Source organism: Erithacus rubecula, assembly GCF_903797595.1.
Source record: "Erithacus rubecula genome assembly, chromosome: 8".
NCBI classification, from domain to species: Eukaryota; Metazoa; Chordata; class Aves; order Passeriformes; family Muscicapidae; genus Erithacus; species Erithacus rubecula.
The window spans coordinates 2,696,349-2,717,302 of NC_136659.1; the positions used below are offsets into that span (position 1 = coordinate 2,696,349).

At 43.3% G+C, this 20,954-nt stretch overlaps 1 protein-coding gene across 19 annotated transcripts in view; it reads left to right on the forward strand.

Annotated features, from left to right (window-relative positions):
* Window positions 1–20,954, forward strand: part of LRRFIP1 (LRR binding FLII interacting protein 1) — a 278,630-nt gene that overhangs the window by 50,759 nt on the left and 206,917 nt on the right. For 8 of the 19 annotated variants that reach the window (XM_079311117.1, XM_079311116.1, XM_079311118.1 and 5 more), the window contains exons 4-13: window positions 3,244–3,291; window positions 4,491–4,535; window positions 5,053–5,103; window positions 8,097–8,129; window positions 8,883–8,930; window positions 12,246–12,302; window positions 15,010–15,090; window positions 16,127–16,171; window positions 16,969–17,034; window positions 19,844–19,921. The exons of 5 other annotated variants lie outside the window; for them this stretch is intronic. In XM_079311117.1, the coding sequence (XP_079167243.1) occupies window positions 3,244–3,291; window positions 4,491–4,535; window positions 5,053–5,103; window positions 8,097–8,129; window positions 8,883–8,930; window positions 12,246–12,302; window positions 15,010–15,090; window positions 16,127–16,171; window positions 16,969–17,034; window positions 19,844–19,921 (552 nt within the window). The remainder of the gene's footprint in view (window positions 1–3,243; window positions 3,292–4,490; window positions 4,536–5,052; window positions 5,104–8,096; window positions 8,130–8,882; window positions 8,931–12,245; window positions 12,303–15,009; window positions 15,091–16,126; window positions 16,172–16,968; window positions 17,035–19,843; window positions 19,922–20,954) is intronic. 6 more of the 19 variants (XM_079311109.1, XM_079311110.1, XM_079311122.1 and 3 more) reach the window with 5 other exon arrangements.

Below are 20,954 nucleotides of genomic sequence, written 5' to 3' on the forward strand. Positions count from 1 at the left end.
TGCTCGCTTTCATTCTTGTTTGCATGCCTTCCCACCTCGTGAGTCTTGCTGCAATTTCACAATCACTGAGCCATTTGGGTTGCAAAAAACCTCCAAGATCCTTGATTCCAACTTCAGAAATCCTCTAAAGAGTGAGAGATTCCCAGCAGACTGTACATTTCCATGCAATTCTGCCCTCCCCTCCCATAATCTTGTGGGGTGGACAATCAAGGGGAGTGGGGGAAGATGACCCATGCAAGATGTCTGGTCTGGCACTTAATGTTATTTTTTTTTGTTTTCCTACAGCCTGTTTGGCAAAGAATGAGCAATAATAGAAAAGTGACTTGGCAAAGCAGGGTCAGAGGAGGGCATGGTGTCACTGTGTGGCACCTCTGTTCATGTGCTGAAGGCCAGGAAAACCACTGGAAATGTTTCAGGCTGGGCAAGCATTGAACAGGTGCCAGCAGGAAGAACAACTTTCAGATTACTTTTATTTGTACAAAGTCACTGAAGAAATCAGGGATGCTGTGTTTGAATTCATAATCCTTGGGTAAATAAACTGCATAGCCTTCCTTCCAACGGCACCCAAGCATTAAAAGTGCTTTTATATTGTTTAATCCTCTCTCATCTCAGTTTTAAGTCATGATCTCCTCCCTCCACCCAATTTCCATTCCATGGTGATGGCCAAGAGGATGATAACAGTAGCTCTGAGGTCACTTGCTAGGTAGCAACAGAGATTTTGAGGTTTGTGTTGTGATGTCTGGCTGTTCTACACTTTCAGCATGTGGACTGTGTGACAGCTAGAAACAGAAAAAGAATATTTACAGGGAGGGAGAAAGCACATTTTTCTTCAAGCCTGCCATTTTCTACCTTATTGAATATTTCTGGTTTTTCCTGAGATATTTTTACTGCTTGCTGAGTGATGAATGTCTCCCTTAACCACAGTGTGCTTGGTTTTGTTCTGGCACTCCAGCTGCCCTAACTGCATGGTTCAAAGCCTGACCCAGCCCTGCACGTGCTTCTTGGGAGTGCTGTTCTCCTCTTTGAGTGTGTATGTATATGAAGAGAGCTGCTCAAATCATGTGCTCTGGGCTTTAATCCTGACCCCATCAATTTGGCAACAAATCTCTCACTCCTGGTTTTATTTCTGGAGCTGACTACCCACTGAGTGACTCCGTGTCTGCCCATGGATTGACAGGCTCATTATTAATCTTCTTTATGGGAACTAATTTAACCTCCTGGTGCAAAAGCAGCCCCGTGGGAGCCCAGGAGGTTGTTTACTGTTGGTGTCCTGACATGGATGAGGAGATAAGTGGGTTATCCTCCCAACAACATCCCATGGTGAGTTTGTGAGTCTGGCAGTTTCACTGTCACTCAGTGAGCAAATCGCATCTGGAATTCCCTCTCAATGGTATTAACATCATCAATTATTTAATTGTATTGTCACTTTTCAGGGTAGAAGGGAACCTGAGTCCAGCAAGGGCCTCTAAGTGAAACCTAAATGAGTGGAAAAGCACCATTTCCTTCTTTAACCCATTGGAATCAGTACCCTGGGGGCAGAACAGAAGAGTCAGTGTGGAGAGAGAACTGAGAAAAGTGGCTGTGAGGGGTCAAAATACTTGAGAGCTCAAAAGCTGCCAGTTCAGTCCAGCATGACATGTGCTCTTTAAAAGATTATAAATTAAAAACAGTCTCTGGGCAGTCTCATTCATTAAGATTTTTCTTCAGGGGATGTTAAACATCTAACTGAGTAATTTGAAATGGAGAAGGAAAAGCCTGTAAGTGGAACTTAAACTGTGGCATAGCAAGTCTTGTAAGAGCTGTTTTCTTATCTGCCTTTTGCAAGGCTGAACTCATAAGCCAGTGTCAGACAGTGAGGAAAGCAGAGGGCATGAAAAGGAAGCACCAAACTCTAAAAAATTACAAATGTGCTTATGGATCCTTCTTATGTGTGAAAAAGGATTTTCTATTTTAAATAGTGTGTTTTAGTTTTTTGAATTCATGTCTAGTATTAGAAAATGTTCTCAGTCTGTTAATGGCTAAAAAGCCTCTAATAAGGCTTTACCTGACCTGCTTTACTACAAAGCATATAAGCTGTAGGTTCTCATTGTGTACACAGCTTTGGGAGTTCATGGAATTTTCAGGGGTCATTCTCAGGCTGAGATGTGCATAACAGTTAATTTCATAACAAGCTGGTGCATGGGTTATGAATCTGAAGTGGGAATAAAGTAATACAGCACTGAAGAATGTGCAGCTATTTTGGGGTGGATTTTGGTTGTTTTGTTTTTTTGTTTATCAATAAATAGTGAATGAGGTTTTAGGGGTGAAAATAAAATTACATTAATACCATTGAGTGTGTGCTAAAACCAGAGTGCAATGCAGAACAGGCTTCTGATTTTTTTAAAAATATCTTCCTAAGGTTTTGGCTGTTGATACTCCTGCCTCCTCAAGCCTGTAAGAAAGCTCTGAAATACATATTATTCTTCCTTAATTAAGCAGGATTTCCATTTGGCTTTTGCTGTGCTTTAGGCCAGTGATTTCAATTCACATAGAAACAATTTTAACGAGCGCCATTAAAAACACAAAATTCCTGACACCAGATTTGACAGGCTTGTTTGGGGAGGAAGTAAAGTCCCATTAAACCTGTGGATCTTTGAACAACTTGCTGCCTGGAGGAAATTCAAGTTCATTGGGAAGTTCCCAGTGTTGTCCTTACCTGCACTGGTGGATCTTGTCCCCTTGTACCCTTACTGCTGCTGTCAGGTGGGTCCAACATAGGCAAAAGGCCTGGTGCTCTGAAAGGAGCTCTTTGGAGCTCTAACCCAGCAAATCAGGGTGCCCAGAGATGAGCTGTACCCAACTTGTCTGCCCAGTTTGACAAACCTTTACTGGAAACATGATTTGACAGCAATTTTCATCCTGGAAGTGTCCTGCGCCCTCCTCCCTTGTAATGAGCCTTGACTTAACTGGGTCAGGAATTCAAGACTCATTACTCTCCTTACTCCTGTCCCCCAGCACAAGGGTTTTTGCACAGCTGAGGCAGAAGAAGCTGCTGAGCAGCCTGGCCATCCCCAAACTCCCCTTTCCAGGCTGATTTTCCCAGGCACTTGCTGTGGAGGCCTCTGGTGCCACACGGCACAGCTCTGCCTGGCACGTTCATGTGGAACTGTGTGGCTTGGCCAAGGCCTGGCAGTGCATGTCTAAATGTTCTGTGTTTGCTTTTCTCATCTAAATTCTGTTTTTTCCCCCCTTTTCTGTCTGTAGAAATATTATGGGCTGGATACTAAGTGGGGAGACATCGAGCAATGGATGGTAGGACTTGATCAACGTAGCTCAACAACTTTTGTGTGTTCAAGTTCTGTGTAGTTCATAGAGTTTGAGATCCCTCAAAATAGGTATTTTCATGCATTGGGAGTGTGAGTTCAACTCCAGTCAATCCCACAGTCTTGCTTTTCCAACTGAAATGTGAGTTTTGATCAGCTTGAGACTGGCAAGGACTGGGTTAGAGCCATCTCTCTTTATAGACCCATGTCCATGCTCTCACTGGAATATTAGGTTGGGATTAAAACCCCAGGGAGTATTTTACTTTTTGTGGGTTTCATCACCATTTGAGTCTTCTTAAATCTGCTTTCAGGTAAATTGTGGGCAAGTTTCACTCATGCTGTTTCATTTCTCTTAGCACTTACTGGCCCAGGGAAATCCCTCAGAGGAATTACTACCACTATGGTGGCAATCCTCTCTTTTTTCCAATAATACAACATCCTGGATTTTAGAATTTGCTAAACCCGTGAAAACCAGGTACAGACTTGGCCACTAGCAACATCTGACTGTTTTAACACCCATGATATGAGATAAAGAAGTTGCTAGTGGGCTGGAGGTCACTGGCTTCAAATGTCTTATAACCTTAAGTTGATGAAACCAGTTACCAATGATACCAGATAAATCTGTGGCAAAGCTGAGTAGTGCACACTGGAAAAGACAAAACTAAAGAGCTGGCTTCCAGTGTGGAAAGTAGCTTCCCAAACTCCCCATATTCCCTAGTCTTTGATAATTAATCAGTAAATGCTAGTTTGTATGGACCACCCATCCACCCCAGACTCACACCGAGTCTCCTCAAATCCTTGCTGGATGAGCATAACTTCACATTACTGGCAGTTCCCTTGCTTGGAAATCAGCTCACCTGTGAGAATCTGTTGACTTCAACATTGAAACCTTTTTTTTTTTTTTTTTACCCTTTGCAACTGCTGTTCCTGAATTCAGTGGCAGATAAAGTTGTTAAAATCAGCTTGTTGAAATGTAAAACATCCAGTGTAGCAGAGGGGAAGAAATGTGGGGTCACAGAGGAGGGAGGAAGGGTTTTTCTGCTCTGATAGGGTGTTACCTCCTGTTGTTTGGTTTAACTTTACTGGCTCCTAAGCATGGCTGGAGTTCAGTTTGTTTCTCTGTTGAACTCTGTTGCTGTGTGTGTGCTCTCAACACCTCCCTCTGTTTTCTCTCTGCTGCCTTGGTAGGAAGACAGTGAGCGTTATTCCCGTAGAGCACGAAGAAATGCCTCGGTCAGTATTTAACTTTTGCTTTTTTTCTTTAGCTAGACATTTCAGATTAAGTAAACAGACATGCATAAGGTACTTCCTTCTCAAAAAAAAAAAGAACCAAAACAAGCTTCCGCCACCCGCAGCAAGTGGAAGCCCCAAAGCCACTTCCTGACTTCTCTGCCCTCTCCCCAGTCACTCCAGGGAGTTTTTGCAAATGTATAAGAATAAAGGGGGTGGAAAGTGGGGAAATGACCTGTTTGGAGTGTTTAATGTTCATTAAAAGGCCAAGAGCATAGAGCAGGGAACACCTGAGCCAGCTCCTCCTTTATCCTACAGTAAAGTGCTTGATTATTTCTTGGACAGGGTGTGATTTCATTTGCTTTCTGCTTATACTTTCAATGCAATTCTTTTTAAAAAAACATTGAGTTTGTGCATCATTCCCTTCCTCCTGTCCCATCAAAGCCATCAGCATTTGCCTCAGTGCCTGTTACCTGTGTTCTTTTCACTGTTTTTTTGTCTCTACGCTTTCTCTTGCTAGGCTTCGGATGAAGATGAGCGCATGTCAGTGGGTAGCCGTGGAAGCCTGAGGGTTGGTAAACTCTGCAATCTCTGTTTGCATGTCTGTGTACAGCTGTCACTGTCCCCCTGTGCCCCTGCACTCCCAGGGGATTGTCCTTCACCTGTTCCATGTTGGGTTTTTTCAAGTACACACGTGGATCACTGATTCTCTCCAGTGCGTGCCTTGTGCAGGAGCCTTTGTGGTCACTGTTCTTCACTCTTGCAGGAAGGGCTTAGCTAAGACATTGATATCTGCATGCACCTTGTAAGCTCCCCTGTTTCACCCCTGATACTGGAGATTTGGGAAGGGGAAATGTCAGTGTTTATTAGCTCAGGAAAGCAGAAGTGATGGATCAGTAGCATTAAGTGTTGAGTGCTTTGGAATTGCAGGTGAATACTTATAAAAAAAGTAAAAGAATATCCTGAGCTGGAAGAGACCCACAGGGATTATTGATCCAGCTCCTGTCCCTGCACAGACACCCCAACAATCCCACCCTGTGCATGCCTGAGAGCATTGTCCAAACACTCCTGGAGCTCTGGCAGGCTCAGGGCTGTGCCCATTCCTTGGGGAGCCTGGGCAGTGTCCAGCATCCTCTGGGAGAAGAACCTTTCAGTGCTTTCTAACCCACAATCCCTCTGACACAGCTCCAGACATTCCCTTAGATCCTATCACTGGTTACTTGCTTTAAAAATTCTTTAGAAATACTTGAAAATCATCTGCAGGCCTGAGTTTTGTGGTGGTGGGATTAGTAAAACACTGAGTACTCATCTGTAGGAAAAGTTCAAATAGGTTTTTTCTCAAAACATCCAGACAGTATTTTCCCAGATAACACACATTTATATAAACCTTAACTGTGGTATAACACAGAGTCTAGAAGACTCATTAAATTAAAAAAAATTTAAAATTGCTGTTGCAGAGCCTACTTAGGGATCCCACTGTAAAATTGCACAGAATGTGCTTAAAAAATATGAAGTGCTGCCTTGTTTCCTTTTTAGTGGAATCCTTATTTCTACTTATGAAAGGATGTTGAAACCTTTTTTTCCTCAAGATGACAAACCTGAGTGATTTTCAGAGCTAGGAGATGCCTCAAAGCTCCAAAGATCCAGTGAGGAAAATCCTCTCTGCACAGCTGAACGTGAAAAGCAGTGTTTATTTTACTTAGGGTTAAATGTTGACATATGGAAGTGTTTTTTGGAGGGGGGAAAAATCTCTAGTTCAGTTGAAACATCAATTCTGTCCATTTAGAAGGTGATGACAACACAAATGAGTTGTTTACCTCTGGCTGTAACGTGGCATGGTACAAACACAGTGGCTCTGTGTTTGTGGCACATCTTCATCTGAAACACCTTCTCTTCATGTAAATCCACCACTGATTTTCTCTGAGGTGTTTTTACAACACAATCCTGTGGTTTATATCCAATTAAAGAGCAGAAGCTGTGCATTCAGCTTCCTCACCATCCCTTGGAGAAGCTTCTCTTGCCCTTTGTACCTGAGCAGTCTCAGGCTGTGATAACCAGCACTGGCCTCCAGCTGCTCAAAATTCCTCATATTTCTGCAAGAAATGTCCTCCTCTGACAGAAGGATCTGCCTGAAACTTCCCACACTGTTGTTTCTCAGTGATGTTGCCCAGGCCCTGTCCACACAAAGCAGCATTTGGTGGATGTGCTGATATTTTGGCAGGCACAGGAAAAGTTTTGACAGAGCTTCCTTCCCTGACTCTTGTGTCACTGGGATTGTAGAAGCATGTGAATATTTGCCAGTCTGAACTGAAATTTATCCTTCTACGTCTTCCAATTGTTTTATTCACAATTAATAGATAGAATCACAGAATGGGTTGAGTTGGAAGAGACCTTAAAACTCATCTTGTCCCACCCCCTGCCATGGGCAGGGACACCTTCCACAGTGCCAGGTTGCTCCAAGCCCCATCCAACCTGGCCTGGAACAATTCCAGGGAGCAGCCACAGCTTCCCAGGGCAACCTGTGCAGGGCCTCACCATCCTCACAGAGAAGAATTTCTTCCTAATACCCAGTTTAAACCTATTTTTTTGACAGTTTGAAGCCTCTCTGATCACTTTCCCAGTGTGGATTTACAGGAGATGCTTGTAGTAATTTGACCACTAATCTGTGAAGGTGTGGCTCTTGCTGCATCTGTCCTCAAAATAACAAAGCCAAAAGCCCCATAAATTTTAACATTTACTTTAGCCTGAAGACAGCATCAAAAACAGTTGCCTTGTGTCCACGAAGGATTTGTAAAATGACTTGGAGGATTCTGAATGATGCTGTCTTTTTGGATATTTGAAGGCTGTCTTGCCATCATTGCAGGATGCCATTTTTGGAAAATTCATCTTCCATCTTTGGCACTCTGGCTCCTTACACTGTGAGGTGGTGCCAGGGGTTCCTTTTTGTAGCTGTGCTTCTCTTCTGTACAGGAAGTTTTCACTGAAATGAGCCAATATCAGACATTCACTTCTCCTTAGGGCTTCACCACCCCACTGCTCTGTGTGGGTTTCACTCTGGACTTTTCTCCTGGAATATTTTTGAAGTGGAGAGGCTTCTTCAGCAGTTATCTGATGATCCTGAACCCATCCACAGCTCCTGCCACTCCTCTTTCAGGAATTCTGCAAGCTCAATTCTGTCATGCAGATTTTCCTAGGGAAGCTCAGTAACATCAGCCTGTGTTTGAGGCTTTCTAGCCTCTCTTCAGTCCCTTTTCTTTTTCATTTCTCCTGGTTCTCCCACTTCCCAGCTGGCTGTCTCTAATCCAACACCATCAGCATGAAATATTGTTGTTTTAATCACTCGTGATTAATTTGTGCATCTTTGTTTTGTATCCTCCCAACTTCCAAACTTGTGCCTTTGTGCAAGAAACCCTGCATTATCAAAGTTCTTTAGTTTGAATTCACATCTCCCTGCCTATTTTTCTGTTTGTTTATTGTTTGGTTTGTTTTGGGGAGTCCCTTTGATTGACATAACTTGTGTCTTCTTTTGTATTCTGATTTTCCTCTCCTCTCATGCCTTTACAGTCTCAGTTGGATTATGCCAGCACCTACCCAGTGGTGAGAATAGTCTGCAAGTTGCAGAATGTGTGTGTGTTCAGAAACTAATCATGAAGAAGAAACTAACACAGGTTGTGGTGACTGCTGTGAGATCAGGGTGATCTGGAAGGATCCTGAGGCAGTTTGTGGTCTGTGATGTCAGGATGCCACTTCCCTCTCCTCCTGCTCTGACACGGTTCAGATGAGAAGCGACAAATGATTAGAGAGATCTGAGCTGGGTTTAGCTCAGCAGTTACCACAGGCAGAGCAGAATGGTTTGGATTTCCCCTAAAACACTGTGTCTGTTAAAGCCTGTCCCTTGTTGGGCCAGATGTCTCTGGATTTATTTCAGCACAGATCTGGAAAGCAGTAAAACTCTCACAAACTGGGGAGTGCAATTCTATAGATTCTCCTGCTTTTCCCCTCTCCTTCATTCCCAGCACTATTTCCAATTAGGGATGCAGAGCATCTATTTGTGTGTGACCTACATCCCAGAATAGTCCCAGCACATTTGGGTTTTGTATTGATACAGCCAGGATGGACAGCTGGGTAGTTGATTGACTGAACCCAGCCAGTGTGACTGATTGGAAGTGCAGCTGCTAAATTTAACATCATTTTAACAATATTCCCTGATAACCGGGCGCTTGACTGCGAGGGTGGATTGGCTGCTGGGCCCTGCCCTGCTCCTGTTCCTGCATGGGGATGTGCATGCCTGGCCCTGAAGGGTGTGCACAGACTTGATCTTCTCACCCTGCATTCTTAATCCTACTGCAGGCTGGATTAGAGAGTGAGAGGACCAAAAAGAAGAACTACTCCAAAGCAGTATGTATTTTTATCTGTCTCAGAGAGGGTTCTGCCTGCAAACCCACTGTGTCAGGACAAGGAGTGTGTGCCAGTGTGAGAGCTGCCAGCCCAATGTCAAGGATACACCATAACTATCTGCACTTGCTAGGGAATAATGAGCACCAGATCATCTCCAAAATGTGGGATTGATGCCTTGGGTTTTAGCTTTTATATTTTTCAGAATCTCTGCTGCTTAGTGTGTAACTCTGAAACTTCGTATTAGGTGTTAGTAAGTTCTCTTCACAGGGTAGTTAGAAAAAACCATTCCTTTCTAGACAGAGAATCAAGGACAACCAGTACCCAAAAACCAGAAGCAACAGTGAGGGAAATTGGGCAAGCCAGGGGGCTGAGACTCCATAACCTGTGGTTGGATAATTGACCTCAATATGGAGATTAATCAAAACTTATAAAAGTGTAAAAACTCATGACCAGGATCCATCTTAGATTTGATTTGGGTGTAGTACAGCCAGACTCTTGCACTGCCCAAGCTGTATCCTTTCAATAAATACCTATTTTATTCCTTTTGCTCTGTCTAGTCTGTTCCAGGTCAGCCTTTCCAGGCAACAGTATCCAAACTCTTATTTCAGTGCTATATAAAGAGCATGTGGAAAAACTCAAAACCTTACTGGAGCTACCTAACTTGAGCTGTCACATGTACACAGAAATAGGCAATATTGACAGAATAATACAGAATTCCCAAATGGTTTGGGTTAGAAGGGCCGTTAAAGCCCATCTCATCCTATGGCGAATCTTATGGGGACCAACTGCAGGTAGGTGAAGAGGACACAAGAAAGGGCAAAGTGGGAATATTTCTTTGGAGGGGAGGCTCCACGTTGCTAGGTTGAGGTTCTTTGCTACACTGGAAATGAGCACAGAATTTTTCTGAGGGCTGGAATTTGGATGTGGGATTGAGAAAGCCTGAGGGAGCATCACGAGCCACAGCCCGAGGTAAAATAACATTATAAGCAGAAATGGACACAATGGCAGTGAAATGGTTCCCTTTGCCAAAAGCAAGAAGAAAATACAGAGAGAAATAGGGTCACTGAAGAGAGAAAAGTAAAATTGAGTCATTTTAGCCTCTCTAGAATGCAGTTTTATTTGTTCCAGTTTTCAAATGTAGCCTAGAACAAAGGTCAGCAAAGTCTGATAAAACTGACCCTCCTCTCCAAGAGCTGCCTGGAGCATTTGCCTTCAAAAATATGCACTGGAGAGGTTTTAGAGAGGATGGGTCAGAGGGGCAGGGGAAATGGCCTCAGCTCTGGGGCTTCAGGCTGAAATCTGAAAGACTGAAAGGGCAGATGAAGCAGATTCCTTTAGAATGGCCTGAACTGTGAAGTGATAACCAGTTAACCTGGGCTTGTGCAAAATTCATCATGCCAATTCAGCTGGAGTTCCTAAGCAGGGTCATTATCTAAAGGCATAAAGGATGTTACTGTAAATTAACTGTAAGGCTCTTGGCATGTCTCTGTGTGACATTAAGTGAAACCTTGGGCCAGATCTCATTCTTGTAAAAGGAATGTGCACTTGGAAAATAACTTTGTTAGGAAACAAGACAGCTGGGAAGGATCTCAGCTGGTCTGCTCCCATCTAAAACAGCATCATCTGGGATTTTTAAGGAGGGAAAAGCAATTCCCCAGGAGTCAGTGTTGCCTGGCTGGCTAAGTGCAGGGAGTGGAGGCAGTTTGACACAAGCTGAGAGTGAAAATAGTGATGATAAACAGGAGACAACTTGTCAAAATGGAATAGCAGTAAACACAAATGAGGAATACCACATCTGGGAAAAATGAAGGTACCATTATAAAGTAATGGGATGGCTCAGATAGTGATCTGAGGTTACATTTAGTCAATATTACTCAGCTGAAAAAGGCAAACAAGTCCTCAGTGTAGCAATAAAAGGGGTGGTGGAAGTAATTGGTCTGCACAGAGGGCTGAGGCTGAACTGGAGCATTGCCTTCAGCTGCTGGAGATCCATTTTAACCATTCTTCATGGGACTATTGGAGAAATTCAAGGAGCCTGAAAAAAAAACCAAACCAACCTGGTAAAAACTGGAAAGAAGCCAAGCTGTTTGAGAAGGTTACAGGAGTATTTCAAATCAGTTCTTGAATAAAAGAAACTTGGATGTTTGCCTTCCATTTGGGGTGATAATGTTGCATTTCAATAGTGAATCTAAGCTTTTCCCAGAAGTAGTTTTCCCAGCTTGGCTCTGAACTGGTTTCTAAGTTAATTTGTTTAATTTTTCATGGAAGCTGCTGTATAGTAGATGATAAATATTTCTCTTGGAAATTGATTCAGATTGGTTCTAGTGGATATTCATTTCGGGAATGCATTAAAACATGGACTTCAAAACTGAATTTTAATAGAAATTCTAATTAAATTTCCACTAAACCCCCACCCCAAATACACAGAGTGCTTCCTTGTTTTCAGTGTTAAAGCAGGGCTTGTTGTGAGGTGATACCAGAACAGTGAATTGCTGGGGAAACCTGAGCTTTTAATGCTATCTATTGAGGAGACTTTTGTGTCTGTCCTCTCTTCTTCACCACTGCATTCCCAAACTCAGGACAGAGTCACTGTGATTGCTTTGTTTTATTCCCAGCACTGCTGCCATAGGGATTTGAAGCACCTCACCTTGTTTATGGAACAGTCCTTCTGGGCCTGTTTGTTTTTCCTCTTTTGAGGGAAAACATCTTCCTGACACCAGGGAGGACAGCTGAGCCCACCCAAATCTCTCATCAGCCCTCAGGCTTCACAATCCTGGGGGGTGGCAGGTGGTCACTGTCTGGGTTTAATTTTGATGCTCAAAATCAAAAAGAAGAGAATTTATATAGCACTGCATGTTTACTAAGCTGGATTTTTCACATAGAGTTAATCCTTCTATTACAATTTGCTGCCTGATATAAAAGTATCTATAGTGATATATGTCCTTTGTTGTGGTCTCTGATCTCCATTTTGTCCCCTATTCCCTTCACAGAGTGTTTGAATATAGACCAGTAATAATAGGGGAGGCAGAAAAAAAGGGGATCAAAAAGGGCAAGCAGGAGTATCCTTGACATTTTTGGCTGTTCTGGAGCTAGTGACACAAATGTTCATGTCCTCATTTTTGAAATCATGACCTAGTCCTGCACTGCTCCTGTTCCTGGTGTATCTTTAAAAAGTTCTGTCTCTGCCTTTGCTTTTCATAAGTGATGACATTTGCTTAAAAATTCCCTTGGGGGTCTACGTCAATTTTTCTTCTCTCCTTTTTGTCTTTCCTTTTTTTTTTTTTTTTTTTTCTCTTTCCTTTCCTTCCATAACAGACCAATGGTTATGAGGAAGACGTGTATGGATCATCCCAGAGTAGAAAATCTAGCAGGGTTAGTAGATGATTTCTATTGCTATAAAATTCTGTTACTCCATTTAATGGGATTAAAGCTAATTAGCAAATTCTTTTCAGTGGTGAAGCAGGTTTTTCCTGTCTTGCATGTTGTGGGTTTGGAATCTGTCAGACACTGGAGGTGCAGCAAGAAGCTGTGTGGGAAATAAAAAAATCAAAAATCAAGCCCTGAGTGGGAAGTCTCAGAAATTGGTACAGAAAGATCTTGGAAGCCAGAACTGCTTTAACTTGTAAACAAAATCGGGTGAAAATTACAATGTGACAGCACTGGCAGGGAGGATTTCCACGTGCTGGAAACAGAATGAGTGATTTTCAACCTCTGCAAGGTGTTCATGCCATGCTCTAGTACTGAATCTCCTAATTTAGCCCATGCCTTGAGATTGCCATAGTTAAAATAGGCTTGGGATTTTCAGTTTTCCCCAAATGCAAATTATTTATTTGAAGTTTGTTTAATTAAATGCCTTTGGTTTGTTGTTTTTTTTTTTTTTCTTTATAAACCATATCCTAGGGTTTCTGGAAATGCCTAGAGAGCTGAAGAACCAGTACAAATGTTCCCACTTAACTACTTAACATTAATGGACTTTTATTTCCAGTCCAAAAAAGCTTAATTATTAACTCCATTGTGAGGATGCAGGTCACAATGTTCCCTCCTGTCCCAGCACAACAGGTGTTGTGTATCAATTACAGCAACTCCTGGCCCTGCTTTGTTAAATATTGGGGATTGTGCAAATGATTTAAAGGGGTTGTCCAGGCACAGCCTGGGGGCAGAGGGGGAACTCTTGGGGTTTGGTTTTTTTTTCCTCTGTGTTTTAACAAAGCCAGACAAAAGCTCAGAGCCTGTTGATCTTTGTGATCTCAAGGCTTCTAAAAAAATTTAGTGGTATGCAGCCTAAAGCTCAGTGTTTAGGGTAAAAATAAACTCCTTTTAAGCCTCCATTGAGCCAAGTGTTTGAGCAATAACACGCTGAACACGAGAGAGAGTTCAGGGGTTACTTTGTAGGCATGAAGGGAAGCAGGAGCCTGGATAAACACTGAAACAGGAGCTGATACTTCACAGCCATTTAGAATTGTTGCTGCCATATAATTTAGCTGGCATTATGTGGATAAGAGACAATGAAATGCTGTTGCTTGAACTGCTAAGAAAAGAGCCTGTCCTGTCTCTTGCTGGCCCATTGGATGAGTTCAAGGAGCTTTATTCTGTAGCACTGGTCACAAATGATGTTCTTACTCTTTACTGATATACTCCACTGCTCTGAGAGAGCAGGGAGAGCAAAGTATCTCCAAGGAAGTCATCCAGGGAGAAGAGGCTGTTTGGTTTCCATTTAAATAATTTAAAATCATCCTGGAATTAGTGTTTGCAGCATGGAGATTTAGTCTGAGTAGGGCTTAATTACAGCAACATCGTTAGTTCCTTGTAGTTCCACTGCTGTTTGGATTAATTATTAATTAGGAGTGGGAGGAAAGTTTGTGGGTAACTCAGAATAACTGAAACTTCAAACCAAACTGATGCCAGCCTGGCTGGAATTCACTTTTTAGGAATATTCTCTCCAAAAAGCCCAAGCTGAATCATAAAGCTTGTCAAAGTGACAAGGAAAAATGAAAAAGAGGAAAATTCTTCAGGGCTGCAGGGAAATGATGAATGAACAGTGAATTAAGTGACAGAATGGACTGATCTCCATGTGGATGCTGCACTTGCAGTGTCACAGGTTGATCCCTTCAATATGATTAATGCCACGTGCTTAAATAGTCCAAGTAATTTCTTAAAGTTCAGTTCAGGTTTCCTTTCAGTAAAACTTATTTCACAGGCATGGTTTGGGGGGTTTTAGTTTGTGGTTGGTTGTTTCTTGGGTTAGGTTTTTTTCTGAGGTTGGACAATGATTTGCCCTCAGCCTGTACCTGTGGGTATTTTGTCCCATCTAAACGTGTTTGCCTGCAGTGATGGAAGAAGGCAAACAAACTTCTTTAATTTGCCACAGATCTCCCTCCTTTGTGAGGAAATCAACACCTCCATCACCACAGAGGTGAAGCAAGGATGAGTTAGGGTTTGTGAGGAGCTGACTGCTGAAAGCAGAGAACCTTGGCTGTCTAGAGCCCCATGAGAAATGTTTGGAGAGGAAAGGTGTCAGGGAATAGGTGTAGAAGGAGAGCAGCAAAGGAGCTGAAGGCATGAGATCTTTCATATCAGCTCATTAAGATCCCCTGAGTGGACCAGAAGTTCAGGGATGACTGGATGCTAAGCAGGGAAAGAAGGTGTTTAATTTAAAGGTGTTTAATGTAAACAATCTCACTTAGAGAAGAGTTTTCTCCCCCTCAGTCCTGCCATATCTGACTGTGGGTTGCTCACATTTCCTGCTGAGCACAGCCAGCAGTTTAGGTCCCTGGCTTTGCTCTCCATCTCCCAGGATCTCACCTTCTCCTGGGGGTGTAGATTACAGGACAAACACTTCTCAGGATGTCAGGAGGAAGCTGACAAACTCTCTGAACAGTACATTTTTCCAGTGCTTCAAAGCTCCCACTATTTTCACACAACCTCACAGCTTTAATGCAGTTCTTTCTTCTTTTTGCATCTGTGACTGCTTTGCAGTTTGTAATCACTTAATTTACTTCTTGCTTCCCATTTAAAGGAATAAAGAATGAAGCTGAGTTCACACGGAGGTTTTTTTTCTTTTCTTTGTTTGTCAATGCAGGCTTCATTCTACTCTGACCTGGGTCTCCCCAACAGCAGCTATGCTTCCACATCTCAACTTTCTTCCCAAAATGGAAATTGGGTCTGTTGCCCTCTGGCTTCACCTGGCTTGGATTTTGTTTGGATAACACAACCTCTTGTACTTAGGAATCAGTTTGGACCGATTATCAAGAGTCTCTGTAGCTCTTTTTAGTGAAACTTTAAAAAGCCCCAAACAAATCAGACCTTTTAAATTGGAATGAGTAATGGAAAACTGTTTTCAAATGAGCACAATCAGTTTTCCTTTGCTGCTCCTCCCTTTCCTTGTCTGCCATTGGCCTCAATTGGTCTGGAAAGATAAGGGAAATCTTAATTACCTGAAGTTCTCTATTTGAGGCTGTGTGTCAGTCTGGTGAGCTTGAGGCAATCCAGTCTGCACGACGCGAAATTCCAGCCAGAATGCTGGAAGAACATCAGTGAAGCTGGAGGTTGGATTGTCCCCTGTGTGTGGCAGAGCTCCAGCAGTGCTCCAGGTCCTGCCTGGGGTGTGGATGGGGCACTGGCAGCAGGACCTGGCCTCAAGCCCTGGGCTGGGGATCACTGCTGGAGTGTCTCTTGCACCCATAGAATGGTTACTAACACACAATTTCAGGCTGCTCTGATTGAAGCCCTTGTAGTTTTTTCCTGAATTAGTTGGGTTTTCTCTGCTTTTGTGAATAACAAAATATCTAAGATGATCTTAGAGCTGTGTGAAACACTTGCAGTGTGTATGTTGAAGCACTTTTGTGTAGCTTTTTCTGGCTTTGGTTGAAGTGAAGAGAAACCCCCTTTCTGGCTCCTGTACACAAATGTGTGGAAGACAATAACAGCTTAACAACCTAAAATTAAATTCTGCTGTTTTGCTTTTGCACAGTGTCGTGTCCTCCCTTCCTGCAGGAAATGCACGTGTCTGATTGGTATTCTTAGTCTTTGGGAGCTGAGATCTTCATGGTGCACATGACTAATACTCTCTGTACTGGGTTTCCTTTTCTTGTCATGTAGTGATCCTAATCTCTCAGGGTTGATTCTGCTGTAGGCACCTTTTTTTTTTGTTTCATTTACTCTGCCAAACCAAAAGGTGTTGTGCTTGTCTCCCTCAGCCCTCCCTGCTGTACAGTGATGCCCTGCCAGCCAGGAGTTACAGGGTTTGTTGTGCTGATGCTCTGAGCACCCACACCAGAGCCACTCACCCCCAGCCATGCACATGCTGTCTGTAATTCCTGTTGGGAGTTGCTTTGTCTGACACCCTGGTGTCCCATCCATCTGAATGCCACCTCTGTGTGTGTATGTGTGTGTGATGCTGTTTGTGCTCACCTGGATTTGCTGATCCTTCCTTTAATTCCTGTTGGGACTGTGCTCGTGGGGTTGTGATGCTGCCACATCAGTGGGTGTTGTGTCCATGTGGAGAGAGTTGTCTTCCTTACTGTATTTCCAGGAGCAGGACACAGAGGCAACATCAATTCTTGTGTTCACAAATTTTTTTTTAGACAAATGTTTAAAATTACCTTCTCAGAATTTTTTCTCAAAGCTTAAAGGTAGAGTTTCCTACTTGTGTTTCCTGAGCCATACGTCTCATAAATAATAAAAATATACTAAACCAACTGGTAAGTGAAGCTGATCAGGTGGGAGTTTTTCCTTTCACTGCCACCACCAGCAGTGAAGGTGACACAGATGGGCACAGTCTAAGAATTGATGTAGCCATTGGAGGATAGGCAAAGTGTTGAATTAAAGCTGATTCTGGGAGAAGGGTTAGAAATGCATGGGGTGTTTCGGCCTCGGGGCTGTGTCAGACCTTGCACGTGTGATCTTCCCTCGCATGCTGCTTGTGGTGGCCCTCAGGAGGTGTGGCTGTCCCTGTCCTTGCCCATGCTGCTCCTGCCACGTGTGCTGGGTGGATTTGTGGCCGTGCCCACTGTGTGCTGACTCTGTGTTTGAATTGTAGGCATCTGTGTACGAGGAGAGCGTGTACAGCGGGAGCCGGCGCTATAGTGCCCCCAGTTCCCGTGCTGTAAGAGCTTTTCTGCTTTTCCCTGCTCTCTGCCTGGCCTCTGCCAGCCTGAGGAACCTTGCACATGGGCTCTGTGGCATCCAGGGCCAGCTGCTGTAGGCAGCAGCAGGGGCAGCACCATTCCATGAACAGTTCCCAGCAATGGGAACTCTCCGCTCTGTGGGATAGGGAATGCAGTTCTGCCTGGTGCTTGCTTTGCAGATAAAACACCCCCCTGAGGCTTCTTGTCAAAACTGAGAAAAAATACAAGTTTAAAAAAAAATCAGGAAAAAATTTAAAAATCAGTTCCACGTAAGCAGTGCGAAGAAAATGGTTTTTGTGAATATATGGCTTGCTTGGTTTTGTTTCTTGGATTTATATTCAAATGTATTTTACATTCATATAGATGTGGCAGTGCTTCCAAAATGAGTGGTCCTGAGAGTGGAGGGCTATGCCATAGATGAGGAGCAACAATATAAGGAATGACCATATAAATTGTTTCCTTTCAAAAAAGAGAAACTCCAGGAGTCAGTTTACAGACTAAAAGGCAGAAAATGCCTTCACCTCTTCTCCTCTGTGGGTGTTTAGGCCAGGCAGTCCATCTGCTGCTGTTACATCCACCTGGAAAAAAAAAAAATAGCCAATCCATTTAGATTTTTAAATCCTCCTCTGTGGGCCCACTGCTTATTCTGCCACTCATCCCATTCAGTGATGACAGCAAAACCCAACCAACCAAAAATCCCCCAGCAAACAAATGACCACCACCCAAGGCCACAAGAGTGAAAAGACAGAGCACTGATGTTATGTTACCTTTAAAGATCACATTTTTATTAGCTTGGAGGAGGAAACACTTTAAAGAATGCTTACTAAACACTTTTAGTCCTTCAGGGCTGTGCCATCCTCTTGCCATCCCACTGATTCACAGCTGTGAGAAATCATTTGCAGCAAACCTGTCAGCCCAAAACCTGTTTGCAAGGGGCTGTCAATGGCATCAGCAGGGAACAGTGACTAAAATACTGCTTTCCCCTCCCTCCATCCCCATCCCACCCTGAGCCACAGGTATTTGTGTGTAACCCAGCCTTTCCAGTTCCTGCAGCCTGGAGTAATGAGAGAGTTCAAACAGGAGGGGTTTGCCTGAGAGGCAGTGACCTTGTCACAGTAACTGTGGTTGTTTTAATGCCTCTGAACCTCACAGCACTTTTAACGTGGACAGGGAGTGTCACCTTGGGTGGCTGTTCCCAAAAAATGTTTTTGGAAGAGCAGGTGAATGCAGGGGGTGAGGCTGAAAGTGGTCTTGCTTGGTTACAGCCACTTAGTTCCATAGTCAGAATGTACAGGGAGCAGCTGTGGAATTAATAGGGCTTGGAAACATTAATATGGGAGTCATCAGTAGTTAAAACTTTGTCACACATTTTAAATTTATTCTAAACCCTTCTTTTGTTAAACATAAAACACTTTGGTGACTACACAAAAACTGCATTTTTGCTTTAGTGCTTTTTGTCTGTAATTTAGGAATTATTGTGTGTTTGCAATAGTTGTAAACAGTGTGCACCAGAGTTTTATATGGTGCATTTTCTCACCTCTGAAATGAAGATCAAAGCCAGTGGAAGACACAGAGTCTCAGAATGGCTGGGGTTAGAAGGGACACCTTGTTCCCACTCCCTCCCCTGGGCAGGGTCACCTTCCACTATCCTAGGTTGCTCCAAGGCCTGTCCAACACTGAATATTCCAGGGATGGGGCAGCCACAGCTGCTCTGGACACTCTGGGTGCATCCTAGGACACTGCCCTGCCCCTGGGCAGCTTGCACAGAATGTTTTGTGGTCAGTGGCTGACCCTGTGCTTGTGCTCTAGCTGGGGTTATTTCCAGCTTGCCCTCTCACCATTTATTAGTGCTGCAAGCTTAATTTGCTGGTGATGCTGTGCTGCTTTGTTACTGTGACTAATGATGTTGGAGCAGCCCTGCAGTGGCTTGGTGGAGGCCTGGCTGTTTCTGTAAAGCTAAAGAGTCCAGGAATTCCTGTAGTGGCCAGGTGGCTTTATAAAAAAACCCAAAGTATGATAATTCTTCAGATTTCTGTGTATTTGTATCTGAGAAACAGTCCTGATCATCTCTGAAATAAGCTCATTATTTCCAGAGTAAGTTCTACTTTTGTTTCCCTGAGGCTTTCAACTTTAATTTCCCTGCTCCATTTCCACTGCATTAAAACCTCTGGAAATAAAACAGCATAGACACATTCTTTGTCCTTGTCAGCAACCAGCCAGCCCTGTCCTGCATCTTTGCTTAGATGCTTCCTTTTAAAAAAACCTAAAAGACTTTCTTTGGCAGGAGATGGGGACTGCAGGTGCTGAAAAACCAGGAGAGAGACTCAGTCTCTGAGCTGGGCTCAGTTTTTACTTTAATCCCCACATAGATGGATGTTCTTCCTTTGGCCTGCAGAGCACAAATTTGTTTTATCTGTGCACAATGTTGGGAACATGGGAGAATGATTCATCAGAGAGCCCCAGAGCTCTGGGAAAGTAGTAAGATGGAGCCTTTTGTACAGAAACTGAATTGTTTGCTTGTCATTGGTACCTGAAGAGATACAATTAAATGATTAGTATCCTAAGACTTGAATGAAAACTCTACTTGAACTGCCAATAGAATTACTGCTTGTCTTAATTTTCAAATTAACAATTCTCCAACTTTCACTGCTATTCCTTTGCCAGCTGCATGTAACCACCTCTTTAACTAATTTCAGATGTGATGCTCTACATCCTGTCCTGCTTCCCTTCCCAATTCTGACACCTTTCTCTTTTCTCTGCCTGCTGTTCCTGGTTTTCCTGCTGCAGCCTTCTGAGTACAGCTGCTACCTTGGTTCGGGATCTCGGGCATCCTCCAGAGCCAGCTCTGCTCGGGCCAGTCCAGTGGTGAGCTCCTCTATTTCTCTTTGCCCCTCAGCCCTTTCATTCCTCTCTTCTTCAAGGTTTTTTTTTTGGTGCAGAAGAGTCACTGTAGCATGGTAAAGTGCTAGAAGGATCAGGAGCACAGCACAAGCTGTGGCTGAATGATGCTCAAGTGCTAAAGGCTTGTCCATCCCCTGTCTTCAATTTTTTTTAATGCTTTCTCCCTGTGGCTGTTCCTCTCTGTAGCTGTTTCCAGCTCTAGTTATCTTCCTGATTTATTTCCAAGCATGCAGACAGCTGCTGAATGCTGTAGGATGTCTTGTAGAAAGAGCTGCAATGTGCAGCTTACAGTAAACTAAAATGCAATAATATTAATTTGCCTCAGAGAGTGAGTTTTGTGGTGTGCCATTTGAAAACTGATACAACAGAGCTGCATGCTCTGAAGTTTTGGGTACATTAACTTCTAAAAAATTTTGAAAAACAGAGGGATTTTCATCAGATAATGTATAGCAGTCGGTGAGCTATAAATAAATCAGTCTTAATTAGCCCCTGAACCTGAGTCCCTGAGCTATGAGTTCTTGCAGAATATACCTTATATTAGTAATACATCTTAAATGGCTTTGCAGACTGAATTTAAATTACCCACAAAGCAAACATTAATCAGAATAAACAGGGATTCCATTACCATTCTATAAGGGTAACAAGAACTGGGTACCCACAACAGTTGATTTCCATTAGGTGTTTTCTGTATTCCAACTGAGTCATTCCTGCAAGTTCCTTACAGGAATCATGGGATGCTGGGAGGTGCAAGGGAGGTTTTTTATTTTAAATTCCCTGCTTACAGTTTGGCCTCTTGGTATGCAAGTGGCTGGAGATGGTTTGCTGTGTCAGCACCAAGCTGAATCTGCTCTGCAGGGAGACAGCAGGCACTCCTTAAATCACCTTTTTTTGGTTTAATTAGTGGTGTATTGCCTGGTGTGAAGAGATTCCCTTACCTCTGTCACCTTGAAGAAGAGCAGAGACTGAATGTCATAGTGAGTCCAGCTGATCCTAAAAG